Consider the following 17,737-nt stretch of genomic DNA (forward strand, 5'->3'; position numbering starts at 1 on the left):
GATAGAAGTCTGAAATATTCTATGGCAGTCAATCAGGAGGTTCAGCGTGATTTGGGACTACATAAGCAATGGGATTATATAACAAACACGGGCAAATAAGATGCCCGATTCCGGAATATTGAATCTCAGGACTGAAAAGAAATAAGCAACTGGAGGGAATCCAGAGGAGATCATCTACAATGATGGTTTTAAAGAAAAATATGAACTTTATAGTGTAGCCAAACCACAAAGTCAGACCCAAGGGGCATGATAAAAATCTACAAATAGCTTGAGGGTCTAAACACCAAGGGGAAAGAGGAATTTTGGCTAGAGATATGAAAAGTTTCAAGGGATAAAGTTGAGAAAAGGGAAATTTAGGTTAAACAGAATATATCCTTTGATAGTAAGAGGTATGTGTTTGTACAAGTGTCTCAAGGGGATAGAAAGAAAACTGATGAGTTTTCTAGGATCCTTGATAAGAAGATACCTTGATGTCAGATCAAGAACTCTAGAACTTTCATTAGAATATGCTTGTGCCATGACCAGATAGAATAGATATTAATTTTTTTACCCTGAATTTCTAGGATAATTATAACAGGGAATGAATATGAACAGAACGTTCTGTCCTTTAATGAAAGGCATCCTGAGGCTTCAATTAGCTTAGGCTCTGAGAAGGGGAGGGAATCCAGAAAGCAGATATGGACACTACTCTTCAGTAGCCCATTCCCTAGTAGGGGATTGATGCCTTAGAAACCTGATTTTTAAAATATGTATTTTCAAAACCATTTATCTCTAGGCTACTAGTTATATTGCTTCTGAAGCAGGCTGATGAATTATAAGAAAGATTCTGGGGTTTGATGTAACTAAACCAACTGTTTTTGAAACTGTAAGTGAAACTGAAATCTTCCTTAATCAAGTTTGGCATAAAATGGCAGTCAGGAAGGCTGAAGTGAGTTGGGTCCACAGAGGCAAAGAGATTATATAACGCACAGGAGACTAGGATGCCATAACCAGGCATAAGCCACGATGAGTGCAAAATCAACCCAAAGCAGTCAGGTTAGAAATCAAAATTGTTTTAAAAAGATCACTGAAAAAATCCAAATAATTTTCTTACAAAGTCTTTCCAGAAGAGTCATTGCATTTTATTTAAAGACTTTTTTTTTTAATAGAGGCATGTTTTATTTATTTGTTTATACAAGCACTGGGTACAGTCAGAAGCGCGGGAGGGTGAGAGAATTCACCAGAGCCAGAGCGGGGAGCAGAGCAGGCAGAAGGACCGAAGTACACTGCTGAGGGGAGCAGCGGGCGGCAGGAGAGGTCTGCGCGCCATGTGGGACCCTCCTCAGGTGGCCGGGGAGAAGCCGGGGATCGAACCGGTGCCGCAGAGGTTACCGACAGCTTCGCAACCCAGCGCTCAACCGCTGCGCCACCGGGGAGGCCCGAGTCATTGCATTTTTAAATTGTGTTTTAAAAGCATTCATACTTACATTGGGTTTTTAAAAAAGGAGCCCGAAGTTAATTTTATGAATATTGAAAACAGTTTATCCATTGTTTCCAACAGAGGCAACCTCCAGGCTAATGTAGGGTCCAGACCTGTTTTATTTAAAAAACATTTTTGCCATTAAATATGACATTAGAACTATTTTATTATGTATGTGTTACATCATTTTTCTTTTCTTTCTTTCTTCATCTTTTTTTTTACAATGTTTGCTTTCTCCTCTCAGGTGTAGTCCCCATAGAATTCCCACCCCCAAGTCACCCGTGCACCATCACTAGAGTCCCTTGTGCTCTTCCTGCCCTTGCTTTGGTCTCTTTCCCTCCCCCACCCTGCACAATGTCTCTGATTTATAGTGGCCTCTTTACTTTTGTTTTGTTGTGTTTTTTTTATTGTTTTTTTTTCAAGACTGTTTTAAACAAGATGATGAATTAACTGGCCGTGTCTGATCTAGCCCTGGTGTGCCCCTAGAAGAGTCCCTCTGCTTACTGGCTCTCCAGCATCCAGGCTGAGGAATGTGTGACTCAGCATTCTTATTAGCCCTGCACCATCATGGCTGGCCTCCACGGTCATCCTATGGGCTTAGAGAAATAGGACTTGTATGGACTGTAAAATACATTTACTCTACCACCTTGAGCTCTAAGTGGTCCGGTGAAGTGTGACTTTGTTAACCATCTACTCCAAATGCCAAAATCCAGTGAGGCATAACCAGTTCCATGCCCTGGTAGCCAAGTGGTAGACACATTACATGTTTTCCTTACTAGTGACAAGTTACCAGGTATTGTTAACAAAGGAAAGGCAGACAAGATCCACCCTCTTAGACTTCTAATCTGACTTGTTTGAAGAAGGAAGAAAGCAAACAGAGCCATCTCCCAAATGAAATTTGGCCTGTGGAGTCAGGCAAGGAGGTAAGCGATTGCAAATGCCTGGTCTCTCCACAGCGCACCTACTAGTCCGCCATGGAAAATACTTAAGTATCAGGGTTATAAGAGCCCCATAGCCACGAGGCTGATGGGAAGTGCGTATCTCCTTCTGTTTTCAGGCAGCAGATGGGTTACAGGAAGGAACTCTCTGGGTGCTGAGTGTTCCCTGCATTTACAGAAATGTGTACATTAGGGGCCCTGGGGTGAAGGCTTTTGTGGAAGCAAGGAATTCTCTTAATTAGATTTCATGACTTACCTCCTCCTAGATAGAGGAATATCTAGAAACAGAGAGCATAGTTTTTAGAAAGTCAAAGTCAATTAATTCATATGCTCCCAGAAAAAGGAAAGTTTTTCAAAGTCGGGCAGTTCTGGCGCGCACTCCCACACGCAACGAACAAAAGGCGACTTGTTGTGCCAAACACCTGTATTTCTGAAGCCGGTGTGGGACGCATTTACAAATTCACTGCAAGTTTTTGAGAACGGTAAAGGAGAGTTTGCATTTGTATCAAATTCTCCTCGCCCTGAGGGGGTGCAGGAGGGCGCGCAGACACTGTTACATGAAGCACGAAGCATTTCCAGCTTCCTCTCTGCTGCGGGAGGAGAGAGCGTAAGATGCGTAGCGAAATTTGAGGGCTTGTCAGAGAGCCCTCGAGGCGCCGGACGAGGCTGGCGCGCTCCAGATTCCAGGGGTGGGGCAGTGGCGGGAGACGCTGCTCCAGGACTCGTCTCCCCGCCGGGGCTATTGACATCGCCAGCGTCTTCCAGCTTCCCAGGCGTGTGGCCGCGCGGCGCGGCGCCCGGAGGCGTCCCGGAGCGGAACCCGGGTCGGCTCGCTGGGTGAACGCCCATCTCCGATGCCTCCCGGCTGACTGACGCTGGCCCGGCGCCTGCCCCCTGCCCGGCCTCGCTCACCCTCCGCCTCGAGTACTTTTACACACGACCCCTACAGGGCGAGCCCACCCCCTCTCCCATTTCTTAGTAGGTCCCCACGCCAGCCCAGCCGTCGGCAGCCTCTGCCTTTGAGCTGAATCACTGACCTTCGTCTTTTGAAACAAAAACAGCGGGGCGGGGGGTGGGTAAGGCAGGAGATTTAACTCCAACCTCAGAGCAACCCTCCTGGGCTGCCCATCTGACACCAGTGGGTGGGGTGCAATCTGACACTCCCCTTCCTTTCCCGAAACGTGAGCGGAGCTGGCGCCCCTCGATCTGGGGGAGGGGTGAGGGCGGAGAAGGTCCGCACTTGGGTGCCCCGGCTTTCTCCCCAGGAGACCCGGCATCCGTGGCGAGCTGCGCTCTGTCTCTGCGCGCCTCCCAGGTTTGGCGCCTGGAAAAAACTCCACGTTCTGCCTTTTCCTGCTCCTGGCTCCGCCCCAGCTCCAGCCCCGGCTTCCCTCCGGCCCTACCCGTCCCGGCCACCTCCTTCCCGCTGCCCGTAGCGTGAGCGTGCGGGGACCTCTCCGCGCCTGCCCTGGGCCCTCCGCTGGGTTGCGAATCTCCAGAGCCTCTCGCTGGGCTTGGCACCCGCCCCAGCGGCTCGCCCTTTAGCTCCCCGGGCGCAGCCGGGGCTTCTCTCCCGGCGCAGCCGCTCAGCCCCTGGAAGGCCCTGGGCACAGCGCTCTTGGTGTCTCCACTTCAGAGTAAGACTGGCGCTTCCAGGCTCCCGCGGGAGCCCGGGGCTTGGAGACACCCTCGCGCGCAGCCAATCGGAGGAGTGGGCGCAGCAGCCTAGCGGAGGCCAGACGCGCAGCTTCAGGGGTCCCGGCGCGGCGCAGGGGCACCGGGAGCGCAGCCGGGGCGCCCAGCTTCAGCGCCGGAGGAAGTCACCCTCGCCGCGCGGAGAGCCGGAGAGCCGACGACGCGCCCTGGGCGCACGCCTGGGCCTATCCCCAGCCCGCGGGACCGTCCTCGGGGCGCGAGGAGGAGCTCGCCGGAGACTTCTAGGCTGTCCAGAGCCGGCGAGCGGGAGCGCCGCTTCTCTTGCCTGGGCTGGGAAGGGGGAGTGGCGCTGGCGGGCTGGAGCTGAGAAGCGAGCGGCGCCCGACCTGCCTCCTCTTCCATCCCCTTCGCCACTTGGGCCCTGGGGTAAGGTTTTGGCAGGCGCAGGAGTCCCCTTCCCCCGACCCCTTTTCCTAGAAGGCTGGTGATGGCTCTCCGGCTTCTGTCCCCGCCGGCGCGCTTAGAGCGCGCTGGTGGCGCGTGAACTGGGCACTGCCTTCCACTGCCCCTCGCGAGGCTTCGGGCCGCCCACCTGGCAAGCTCGTCCGAGCCCCCTGCCTTTCCGAGCCCCAAACCGCTCGCGCTCCGGGACCGGGAAGAGGGTGGCCCTTGGGCACAGCCCCGCCGAGATGTCCGCGCAGAGCCTGCTCCACAGCGTCTTCTCCTGTTCCTCGCCCGCCTCGGGCAGCGCCGCCTCGACCAAGGGCTTCTCCAAGAGGAAGCTGCGCCAGACCCGCAGCCTGGACCCGGCTCTGATCGGCGGCTGCGGGGGCGAGGCGGGCGCGGAGGGCGGCTCGCGGGGAGCCACGGGCGGCCGCCTCTGCCCCTCGCTGGCCCCGGCCGACGGTCTCGGCCCCCGCTCGGCTTTATCTCCCCGAGGCCAACCCCCCCGGGCCGCTCGACTGCCGCCCCCTAGACCTCTCTGCTCGTCCTTCTCCACCCCCAGCACCCCGCAGGAGAAGTCGCCGTCTGGCAGCTTCCACTTTGACTACGAGGTCCCCCTGGGTCGCGGCGGCCTCAAGAAGAGCCTTGCCTGGGACCTGCCTTCTGTACTGGCGGGGCCGGGCAGTGGCCGCAGTGCTGTCCTCTGCTCCTCTGGGGGAGGCCCCAACGGCATCTTCGCATCTCCCAGGAGGTGGCTCCAGCAGAGAAAGTTCCAGGCCCCACCTAACAGCCGCGGCCACCCCTACGTCGTGTGGAAGTCCGAGGTAGGGACCAGTGCCGCGCGTCCTCCCGGCCCTAGGCGGGTCCTCCCTGGCGGTTCCGGGGAGCTGTCTTTAACTCATCGTACTTACAGAGCTAGGGACCCATCGCGGCGTTTCCATGGCGTGGCTGTACTTCCGTGGCTGGTTAAAGGGTGCCTGGAAATGGGACGTGCCCCGTGGCCAGCGGCCGTGTCTCGTGGGATTCTTAGCTCCGTTTTGGAGCAGAGGGGTGGGGGCTGGAAGAAGGGAGAGATGGTTTTATCTTTGTGCTGCAGACAATCTCAAAGGGTGGTCTTATTTTAAACCCGGCGTTGATATTCTTCAGAACTCAAGTGATCTCTTTCGAAGCTGTTTGCCAGGCTTGGGTGGAATATGTTTTGAAACGTCTGCTATGTGGTGGTTGTATGAGAGAATTCAGGGATATTATTCTGGAGGTGGTGCTGAGGGTGTGTGTGTGCTTGGGTGGCAGGGGGAGAATAACTGCTAGAATTCTCTAGTTTTGCTCACTGCTTTTTCCTAAAGGTCTAGAAATCTGTGATATTGAGTACTAGTTTAATCTAAAAGAAAAGAAATCTCTACTTAACGGTGTGAAAGATCATGGAAATGTGCCCAGATTCCACTAAGGACAACAGTAGTGCAATATACGTGACCGGGGACTCGGTCATCAATAGGGAGCTCACGGGGGCTGTTTGGTTTGCTCCTTGGTTAAGATGAATGGGCAACATGGGGGAACTCGGGTTAATGGCTACTTGGGAAGTGCCATGTTTTCAGAGACTAAACAGTCCTTTTAAAAATGAAGAACTCCTAAGTTTCAGTCCACAAACTCTCAGTTTGCTTTAGATCTGTTTCCATGGGGAAGGGAGATGCCATCAGTTGTAATTAAATACCTTAAAGTACAGCTTGAATTACAGAAATGAAATGAAATACCATGTAATTGCTGGAGATTTAGACTAAATAAAGGAAACACCACCAAGAAAAACAGTTTGAAAATAACATCCAAGATCATACCTAGTTCTGTTAAGATGACATAACTATGAGATCTCAGCTTTTGGTAGGCTGCCTGAGAAATATCAATTTTTAATCAGAAGTATTAGCACCCCCTGTTTGTAAAATTGTACTGTGTCAAAGTAATCGCTGCTGTTGGTGGAGAGGACAGATGACAGAAACAAGTGCTGACTGTTCTGCCCATTTTCTTGAGGACGATAGTCTAGAAGGAAAAAATCAGGTCAGAGAGGAAGAGATTCTTTCCACCCCAGGGAACTCAGCATTAGGAAGAAGACCACAAATCTAAACATTGAATTTCTCTTGGTTTCTAGAAGGACTGGATTCAATCTCTGTATGAGAAGTACCCATGAGCAGGTTAATCTGTTGGCGATTAAGAGTGAAATGCAAAAGCAAGCCCTATTCTTGGACTAGAGAGATTCCCCTGTAAAACCAGTTGCATCATTAAGAATGTTCCTGATTTTCTTAGCAGCCGTTCACACTTGGAATATGCTCTGCAGAGGCTGTTCATCGCTGTTGTGAACAAAAAGCATCCAGGAGTTGATCACGGCTGGTTAGAAGTGATCATAGCCCTTCACATCTCTGCAGCAGTGGGCGTGATGTTGACCCGTGGCCATCCCTACTAGCATCTGACTACTCGAAGCAGTGTTTGGCCAGCCAGTGAGCAGCTCGTCCACCATGACATTCACCTCCTGCAGTGGTTAAAACTAAGTACATAGCAATCTAGCAAAAGAACAAAATTTTCTCATAAAATGGGTGTGTGAGAGTGTGTATGCATGTGTGATCCCTTTATTCTTGAGGCAGACATGGAGTGATTGGCTGGAATCCTGGCATGAAGGTCCAAGGCTGGTTTTGTTGAGTGGAGGCCCAGATCCTAATGTAACCCGGGGTCTGGAATTTAATGGCCTGGATTACCTTTCAAAGGTTTCAGGCCCTGGAACCCTCTCAAAAAACAAGGAAATTCATCCTCTTGAGCGCTGCTCATCCTCACTTGCATGCAAGCTGGGTCCTTTGTCCTCAAAGAGAATCATTACTGATGGTGTCTGATGTCCAGCTAATGACACCTTCAGGCCTCATCCAGATGGATTCTTGCGCTTCTCCTGGTTGTTCTGGCTCAGACTCTCTCAGCCTCTGCGGTGTGGACGCTTGTGGTCCGATGGTTCTTTGCAGTGGGGTCTGTCCTGTGTGTTGCAGGAATGTGAACGGCATCCCTATCTTCTGCCCACTAGATGCCAGCAGCACCCTCCCCACTGGCATGGCAGCGAAAAATATCTGTAGACATTGCTGACTGTCCCTTGGGGGTCAAAATTGCCCCGGCTGAGAACCGCTGCACTGGCAGCTGAACGTGGCACCCCATGTTGGGCATAGAGCAAGGACCCATAGAACCGCTTCAACTGGCATAAAGCGTCTCTGGGGCCTTCTTCTCATTTCAGAAACAGGCGCTGGCCTCTTATGTCATGCCTGCAGCCCCCGAGGGCCTCTTGTGGTTTATTCAACTTTTCTTTTTCTCTGAATCCATAGTCAAGTCTGAGACTTCACGTCCATCCAGGGTTAGCTGCTGGTGGTTCACAGCCACTTCTGCTTCATTCTTTCAGCAGATTCTCTGGTTTTAAACTGAATTGTTCAGACTGTGACTCCCACTCCAGACACCGTCACAAATGTCTTCAGCTCTATGACGTGTTCACACAAAGCTCACAGAAGGCCATTTTTATGGCTCAAACTGGCAGGTGTTGGGCCAAGTCAGTTCTGACTCTATTAATATAACATTAATATTAATATGCAGCCCTGTTTTCCTCACGATGTGTCTCAGGATCGCATTAGCAAAATCTGGTTCCTGGGTGTGCGGGGTAGGACAGTTATGGAGGAGGAAAGGGGAGAAGCAAAGGGATGAGCAGCATGTGGTTGTGCAGTTGGAATTCGCGCCTCAGCTTGCTCTGCAGCAGCCAAGCTCCCGCCCTGACTGGGCACGGCCAGGAGGAGGAGGTCTCCTGCCGCCCTGGACTTCGCCGAGTTTTTGGGAGCAGAGCGCCGATTGTGTGCATCGCTTACCTGGAATTTGCCAACTTCGATAACCCATAACAAAGACATTTTACCTGGGACGTGTATGCTCTTCTTCTTTCATTCATAACAGTTCCTGAGTACAAGCATTTCTTGAGGTACCAGAAGTGCAGAGAGGGGGGACTGTGGTGTCGCCCTTAAAGAGCTCACAATCTGAGGAGGGTGGTGTGTCCAGTCAGTACCATGAAGGATGGGGAGGGGTGATGATTCCCCAGGCTCTGGGGAGTCTGACGGCTTGAGTTTGTGCAGAGAAGACTTGACCTTGGTCTTCGAGACTGACTCCCATTATAGGAAGAAGGGAAATGAGCCCTCGATGAGAGAGAAAGGCGTGTGCATACACAAGTGTTGGTGATGGCAGACTTTCCAACAAAGAGGGCTGAGAGGGGCTTAAGTGCAGCCACTTGTTTGAGGAGGAGGTTAGGACATTGTTTAATATACGTAGTCACCACCTGACTTTTCCTGTAATGATGACCCAAGAGACCAGAAACCAGACACATCTTCAGGGACAGGAGCGATGGTGCAGTTAAAATGGCAGGAGGGCAGAAGCGCATCACTCATCCTCCAAGACCCTTTCGGCACGGAGTCTGCAGAGAGGTGAGGGCACTGGCTGTGCCTAGGGGTGGGGTGGTAGTGTTCAACAAGGAGGGAGCCCCACTGTGAAAGTCTTGGGGTTTGGGCTTCCTCTGTGGAGCGGTGAGTCCAGCAACCTGGTTCCCAGGGCACGTGCCGCTGTGTCTCAGGACAGCTTGGTTGCTCAGCTGGGGCGATGATGTAGTGGTTTCCTACTGCTGCTCTAACAAGTCACTGCGGATGGAGTGGCTTAGGGCAGCACAGACGTATTAGCTTACAGTTCTGGGGCTCACAAATAAGGATGAAATGGGCCTCGCTGGTCTAAAGTTGAGGTGTTGGCAGAGCTATGTTCCTCCTGAACGCTCTGGGATGTTTCCTTTTCTCTTCCAGTGGCTCCTTTCGTCCTTCTTGAAAGCCAGCCATGCCGTGTCTCTTTGACCCTCTAGTCCCGTCGTTTCTTCTTCACCTTGTCTTAAGGACCCTTGTGAGCACATGGGCTCACTAGGAGAATCTCCTTAATTGAAGGTCAGTTGGTTAGCAACCTTTGATTCCACCCCCAACCTAAATTCCTCTTTGCCACGTCACCTCACACACCCACAGGTCTCCGAGATCAGATGTAGATATCTTTGGTGGGGCATTATTCTGTCTACTACAGAGGACATGCCGCTGCCATCATGTGGGGGAGAAGCCAGTGATGCAATCCCTCTCCAACAGACAATTATTTGGCCTTCAACGTCAAGAGTGCCCAGACTAGGAATCCCGGTGGTTGAGAAGGGGGAAGCGGTGACTTTTAAAGCATGTGGGTGTAACATGACCAGATGTGTTTTGGAGCAATTCCTGTGGTGTCCAGGGGCCTGCTTTGGAAGAAGGAAGCATTGGGAGGGTAGATACTTAGAAGAGGTGGGTGTGGGGACACCATGGCCAGCATCCTGCAAACACATGGGAGTTGACCGACAAACGCAATACTTTCATGTTTCTCGCTTCTCCCTTTCAGCAAATTGTTCTGTTGCACTACTGAACTACTTGAAAGCAGAACCCCCAGTCAACTTTGCATTCTACAAATGCAGTCCTGTGTCCCAGGGTTTGGGAGAGATCATCTTCTAGACCAGTGGTTCTCGATAGGGGCTGAATTGACACCTGGCACATTGGGCAGTACATGGCAGCGTTTTTGATTTATTGCCAGAGCTGGGGTGGGGGTCTGCTCTTGGCATCCAGTGGGTAGAGGCCAGGGATGCTGCTCCCACAACTGAATGATCCTGCTCAAAATATCGGTAGCACCAGGGTTGACAAGCCCTGTATAATGTGCTGCTCTAGGCAAGAAACTGAATCTAGGTTTTGCATCCCAGTACCATTTTCTCTCAAACTAGTGGCTTCATTCTTTGTCATATTCTTCTTTCCTGCTAAATGTCAAACAAGGCTTAGAAATGTAAAAAAAGAAAAAAATGCTGTTTCAAAAGGCATATTGAAAACAGGACAAAAAGCAAGGGGTGTCTAAATAAGTGTGTGGGGAAGACTTAATGGTAAGTATGGGTGCTGGAATGAAAATTTTGAATGTAGGCAAAGAGGAATAATGTGATCAAAAATAGAGACTTACCCCTGTCACCAAAGAGGAAGTAATGAAAGTAACAGTTTCAAAAAGAAAATTGACAAAGGGCATTTGACAAAGAGTTGTCTGAAATTAGCATAACACAATAAGAATTTATGAATTAGAAAAACAGTTGACTTTTATATGCTCTCAGAGTAATTTTTAACTTAGAGAATAATGTGAAGACAAGTTTTCCTCAGATGGCTTGGAACTGAGCACTCACCAGAATTTTGGGCTTGGATGGTTGGCAAGAGCAGATCTGAGACTTGGAAAGAAGCTCCAGTCACATCCAGCTGCAGCCTCCCTCTTACGCAGTTAAAGAGAAGAACTGAAAGGGTTAAGCTCAAACTCAGACAACAAGCTGGGGACAGAAGCTACCCTGACATTGTCTCCGTCAACATGGGTTGCCAGACTTCTGGAGAAAGTAAGCAACCATGGGCGCCGTAAAGCTGGGCAGTCCCTTATCTCTCCCCTTCCACACAGAAACAGGCCCCTGCAAGGGGCCCAAGTTCCAAGGCTCCTCTTAGACCTATTTTGGCTGGACTTTCGGTAGGAACTGACAGCGCTGTCCCCGCCCCCCTCCTTTCCCAGGCCGTGCACAGTGGAGTCTCTACGCCCGTCTCACTGCCCTCTCCTCCGCCTGCACCATCTTATCCTGCTCTGTGTGCCTGTCCATCCCCACAGCTGTGCATTTGCCCTTCGATCTGTTCTCCCTTAGTGGCCTCCTTCACTTGTGAAAGTGTCAGGTCGTGGACCAGAGCCAAAGCCTGTTTATCTGGAGGTGGTATCTGGTTGTGCCATAAAGCAGAATGGAGCTTTCCATCCGCCTGGGGGGACACTCCTAACTGAGAGTCTAGGTGTGACCTGTTCGTGGTACCCGCTGGCCTCCTTGGCGTCTCCATGTCCGAAGCAGAACAGATCAATGCCTTCCTCTGAGCACATTCCGTGTTCTGCCTTTGATTGGAGTCCCAACTTCCTGCTTGCTTTTACCAGGCTGAAATGTCTTTAATCCCCCCCACCCCTTTCGTTCTCCTGCCTCCTCCAATAAGTCATGGGATCCTGTTGTGTTTATTTCTCCTTTGCTCTATTTTGCAGAGGATTCGAAGTAAGTTGTTCTTACACCTTCCCAGCTGTTCTGTCTCATTGCCACTGCCTAGTGTGGGTCCTCATTTGCTGGGGCCTCCTGCTTGGTTACCATGCCTTCAGTTTCTCCCTCTTCCCAGCTGCTTTCTGGGCCTTATCCTCTAAAGACACATCGTCATCATGTTAACTCCTTGAACAGAAACCTTTGCTGGGACGTGGTGTGTATAAAATAAAATCCAAATGGCTTATCCATTGTATTGCCTTTGACAATGCAATTTTAGCTTCCCCACCTCTTCCCCCAGGATCGCTGGTCCAACAAAGCCAAACTGGCCCCCCAATCAGGTGGCCAAGTATTTACAGAGCACTAGCTGCGCACCTGACGCTGAGATGTGTGTGGAGCAAACAGGCAGGGGCCCACAAGGTGCTTACCCTTTTACAAAAGCAATACTTAAAAAACAAAGAATGCCACACTTATTGAGAATGAGGTGGCATCATGATGGGAGCGCAGTGGCAGACAGAATATGGCGCCCCCAAGATGTCTCTGTCCTACCCCCCAAAACCTGTGCATGTGCCGGCACGCATGCCAGAGGGACTCTGCAGATGTGATGAAGTCAGGATCTCGAGACGGGAGAGGATCCTGGATTGTCTAGGGGAGCCCATGTCATCCCAAAGGTCCTAATAAGTGGGCGGCAGGAGGCCCAGAGGCTGAGAAGGAGATGTGAGGACAGAGGCAGTCGGGGGAGGGGAGGGAGGTAAGGAGGAAGAGAGGTTTTGCAGATACTGCACTGCTGGCTTTCAGAATGTGAACATGGAGGACGGAACCGTGAGCCAAGGAGCAGGACAGCCTGGAGAAGCTGGAAAAGACAAGAAAGTGGATTCTTCCCTGGAACCTGCAGAAGGACAGCAGCTCTGCCAACATCTTGGTCCTGGCGCAGTGCGACGTCTGCCCTCCAGGGCTGTGGGAGAATGGATGTGTGTTGTGTTGTTTTAAGCCTGGACATTTGCGGTCATTTGTTACCGCAGAGATAGGAAACTGATACAGAGACTAAGGAAGTCTGGGATGTCTCAGCTGAAATCAGTGGATAAGGAGGCTTTTGCCAAACAAAAAGAAGAGGTGGCACTCTGGCTAAGAGGGGATGGCCTGTCATTAAGAGGGAGCACGAGCTTCTTCAAGAACTTAGAGGAATCCAACTGGAAGGGAGTGTAGGAGAGAAGGAGAGTCTGGCAGGGCCTTGAGCTTCCTGAAAACAGATCTTACCACTTGCTGTAAAGGTTCCTTGTGGAGATATTGCCCCCCCTCCTCATTCTGTTTTTGATCACCTGGTCCCATATATGAGAAAGCTCCATTTCTACTTTATGGCTCAACCAGGTACCACCTCCAAATACATAAGCCTTGACTCTGGCCATGGCCTGGCATGTTCAGGACTTGCAGACGTGGGAGCTTGTTTTTCCATAGGAGCATTCCTAGTCATGCAATCTGGTGCCTGCAGAAGGGAAAGTGTGTTTCATATCAGAATCAAGTCAATGACTGGGAGAGTCTGCACTCTGACAGCAGTATTCGAAATCCCAGAGATCCTCGGGACCTAACACCATGCCCTAAGGTTTACCAAATCCTCTCTGGGCCATTGCTGTGGCCCAGGCTACAGTTGCAGCTATGTTACAATATTGCAAAGAAACTTAGAAATATAATGTGTGAAACAATGATATTAGTTATTGTGCGAGCTGGTAAAGAACGATGTTTTCGTTAGCTTTTGGGGAAATGTGAATCAAAACCATAATGACATGTCACTTCATACCCACCCAGATGGCTAGAACTGAAAAGTCAGACAATGGCAAGGGATGATGAAGATGTGGAGAAATTAACCCTCACACAATACCGGTGAGGATGGAAAATGGCGTGGCAGCTTTGGAAAGCAGTTTGTTGGTTCCTCAAAAAGTTTAATAGAGAATGGCCACGTGAGCCAGCCATCCCACCTCTAGCTACATATGCATGAGAAATGAAAATATATTCACACAGGGCCTCCCCGGTGGCGCAGCCGGTTGAGCACAGCGCTGTGAAACTGTCCGCAGTCTCTGCAGCATGGGTTTGATTCCTGGCTGGCCAGGGAGATTTCCGCATGGCACGGCAGACCTCTCCTGTCTCGCCTGCTGCTCCCCTCCGCAGTGTTTTCGGTCTGTCTGCCTGTTCTGCTCCCTGCTCTGTCTGGTGAATCCTCTCGCCCTCCCACACCTCTGGCCTGTACCCCAGTTCTTGTATAAATAAATAAATCTTTAAAAAAATGTGTTTGCACATTAACTTGGATACCTGAATGTTCATAGCAGCACTATTCACAGTCCCTCAAACGGTGTAAACAACCAAATGTCTGTCAGCTGATGAATGGACAAACAAAACATGGTCTCTCCATGCAATGGAATATTCATCAAGAAAAAGCAACGCAGCACCCATATGTGCTGCAGTGTGGATGCACCTTGAAATGTGACACTAAGTGAAAGGAGCTGGTCCCAAAGGCTCACATATTGTGTGATTCCTTTTACATGTAATGCCCTGGGACCTTGAACAAATTATAAAGGATGTTTCTGCTTCTGTTTCCTCATCTGCCAACCATGGATAATTCAAGTGCCTATTTTAAAGTTTTGTGAGGCTTTCATGATCTCACTACTTGCAAACTGCCCAACCGCTGGGAAGTACTGAAAGATGCTAAGGAGCAAGACTAAATGAGATGGAGGCTGTGTCCAGGCCACGTGGCTAGGAGGCAACAAAGGACAGACCTGAAGTACTGCTTTAGTCAAAAGTATTTATTCCGCACCTGCTGTGTGCCCCAGGAACCTTGCTCTTTCCACCATGGCATGGAGGAGGGTCTAGGCAATCAACGGTGAGTAGCTGACCCAGCCGAGTTGGACTGCAGCAGAAGCCAAGGGGCAATTTGTTTTGTAAGCTGTTAAGTGAGGGCTACTTTTCATGATAGGCGTTGGAGCCATGTCAGGCTGTCACCCCAGGCGTTTTGGCCAAGTGACTGGGAACATAGGAATTTGCCAGATTTTAGCATTGTGGATTTGGTGTCATCTAAGACATGCCAACAGGCCCAGGGGCAAACTTCATCCCCACACACTGGTCACAGCCACTTCATTGCATCAGAACTTTTTTGAGTTTAGAATACTTAGAATGCTGGAAACTGGACCGTGCTCGGCCCAGCTCTGGTTCTCTATGTGGTAATGGCAGCTGGCTTTCTCACTTCTGCCTGGCCTTCCGCTCACTTCCCATGCCACCACTGCCATGTGAGATCAGGCTGACTTGTTCCTGCCACCGCCTATGAACATCCTTCCCGGGTAGCAAGACAACATCCCTAAAATGAGATAATTCCATCTATACTCAGGTGCTTTTTTTTTTTTTTCTCAAAATCTAATTCCCATGAACAGTTCTAGACTGACTTGATTTTAGCATTATATTGCCAAAATAGAGTATCAAAAGGGAAAAGTCCTGAAAAGTCTTTTGGCTAGTCCAGACAGTTATGTGATTCTTCCATCCTATCTCTGACATTCTCAGTCTCTGCCAGCCCCCATCCCCATTCACTGTTCTGCCTTCAGCTCAAGAGATTCTCCCTGGAATTGTGTTAAAAACCAGCCTCCATGGGACTTTGGTCATGCTGCAAGTGAGTTCTGCTTCTCTTGTTACACAGATAATTAAAGTAACCAACGGTTCATTATTATTGTCAGTACGGAAGAGTGGGTTGGCTTAGCTTTCTTCCTCAACACAAAGTATGCTCATATTTTCTCTTTGGCAGAGAAAAATTGTGAATCTAGCAAACCAGAATTGAAGAATAGTTTCAATCAAAGTTCAGGGATTTGACCTGAAGTTATCTTGCACACTAATTATGGAAATCCAGAATTAGAACTGTCTCCAGGCTTTTGCTGGACCTGATGAGTTAGGTTTCTTCCTTTTGTGAGTTAGAAGATAGCTAAAGATCCTAGAACTGGCATTCTGAAGCATGGGGCGACAAAAAAAAGAAATTTAATTTTTGCTGTTAATAGTTGATCATCAACATCTAGATGGGCTACTAAAGTATTATACATCATCCTTACTGATCACTTACTCGTTAGTCATTATATAATTTAGCACATCTTAAGTGTCAAGCTGGGTTTAGCAAGATCATAGTTCTAATAACAAAAATTTATTGAATGCTTGTCTTGAGTTAGTTGCCCTACTAAATGCTTTAAAAGACATTGGGTCATTAAACCTTTATAGCAAGGCAAGGTAGTCCAAAACCTGTGAAAGGCAAACATAGGACTTGAATTCAGCTGAGAATTCACTCAAAGCATGAACACAAAGGGTCCTTGTTCTGAAGGTCCTCAGTCTAGACACACATGTAATAGCCATAGTAATAGTAGCGATTAGTGAGCACTTACCTGAGCCACTCTTAGATTGCTTTATTTGCATAGATTCATTTAATTCTCATGTCAATGCCACGAGTTGTTATTATTAGTCCTATTTACTAGATAAGGAAATTTAGACCCAGAGAATTAAGTAATTTTCACAAGGTTACACAGCAGGGAAGGGATTGGCAAGGATTTGAATCCAGATAGCCTGGTTTTATGTGTCTTGCTTGTAACCATCACTCCATAGAGGCTAGATTCAGCACCTTATCACATGAGCTAAGAAGGAGCTCTAAGACTAGATAAGAGGAAAGTCAAACTTTGCTTGGGGAAACCAAGGGCAATAACATTTGAGGTCAGTCTTAAAACAAGGAGTATGGGGCCCTCCCTGGTGGCACAGGCGGTTGAGCGCAGCGCTGTGAAGCTGTCCACAGCCTCTGCAGTGCCGGTTTGATCCCCGCCGGCCTCAGAGCAACCTACATGGCAAGCAGACCTCTCTTGTCTCGCCTGCTGCTCCCCTCAGCAGTGAATTTCATCAGTCTGCCTGTTCTGTTCCCCGCTGTCTCTGGTAAATCCTCTCACCCTCCTGCACATCTAGCCTGTACCCTGGCTCCTGTATAAATGAAATAAATCTTAAAAAACAAACAAACAACAACAACAAAAAAAAACAAGGCGTATGTCTGGGAAACAAGGATGGGGAGGAAGGCAAGCAGAAGAAACAGAATGAGCAAAGACATGTAGGAAGTAGTAAGCAGGGCATAATCCAGAAACTAAAAATTGTCTGATAGGATTTGGAAGGTGAATCATGAATTCTGGACTTGTTTTGCATTTGAATTAATTTCACCCAAGCAGCCATTAAGAGCCAAAGAACAGGACACACAGTAAATACACAATAGCCTTTTATTTTGAAATACTTTTAGATTTACAAAGAGTAACAAAAAGGGTTCCCATATGCCCTTCTCCTCCCTCCCCTTAGTATCTTATATCCCCATGGTACATTTATGAAAACTAAGAAACATACCTGGGTAACATTTGTTACCAAAGTAATCTTGGCAACACCTTTATTTTTAATTTTTTAAAAGATGTATTTATTTATTTATTTACACGAGAACCGGGGTACCCAGATGCGCGGAAGCGTGAGAGGACTCAACAGAGCCAGAGCGGGGAACAGAGCAGGCAGACTGACGAAGTACACTGCTGAGGGGAGCAGCGGGCAGCAGGAGAGGTCTGCGCGCCATGTGGGACCCTCGCCGGCCGGCTGGGATCGAACCGGCACTGCAGAGGCTGTGGACAGCTTCACAGTGCAGTGCTCAACCACCTGCGCCACCAGGGGAGGCCCTTGGTAACACCTTTAACTGAAGGATTTTTAACTAAATACAGAAATTACTTGGAGGCGCCCGTTTTTCCACTCATATCCTGGTCCAGTTCCAGGACCCCATCCAGGAACCCACGTTGCGTTTCATTTGTGTGGTTTCCTATTCTCCTCTAGTCAGTTTTCCTTTGTCTTTCGTGACCTCTGTTCTCTGTAAAATGTTGCTCGAATTTGGATTCTTTGACCTTTTCTCAACGGGATGGTGGGAAGAATACGTGCAAACATCCTTTGAACAACAAGGGTCACTGTTTTTCTACGTCAGTAAACTATAATGGTGATACTTCTCATGCTTGCGGCCACACCTTTCTGCCCTCTCTGCCGGGTAACATGGTCACATGCTTGGTGGGCAGCTGCAAGATGGAGGGGGTGGACTGTGGC

The 17,737-nt window shown here is 49.4% G+C and overlaps 1 protein-coding gene across 2 annotated transcripts in view; it reads left to right on the forward strand.

Moving 5' to 3' along the window:
- ARHGAP6 (Rho GTPase activating protein 6) overlaps positions 1-17,737 on the forward strand; it is a 408,409-nt gene that overhangs the window by 23,423 nt on the left and 367,249 nt on the right. The window contains exon 1 of one of the 2 annotated variants that reach the window (XM_054695855.1): positions 4,365-5,321. The exons of the other annotated variant lie outside the window; for it this stretch is intronic. Within the exon in view, the coding sequence (XP_054551830.1) occupies positions 4,743-5,321 (579 nt within the window). The 5' untranslated portion in view covers positions 4,365-4,742. Of the gene's footprint in view, positions 1-4,364; positions 5,322-17,737 lie in introns of those variants that run through there. 2 annotated transcript variants of the gene reach the window in all.

Source organism: Talpa occidentalis, unplaced genomic scaffold, assembly GCF_014898055.3.
Source record: "Talpa occidentalis isolate TD23 unplaced genomic scaffold, MPIMG_talOcc4v2.1 talOcc4.15, whole genome shotgun sequence".
Classification (NCBI taxonomy): domain Eukaryota; kingdom Metazoa; phylum Chordata; class Mammalia; order Eulipotyphla; family Talpidae; genus Talpa; species Talpa occidentalis.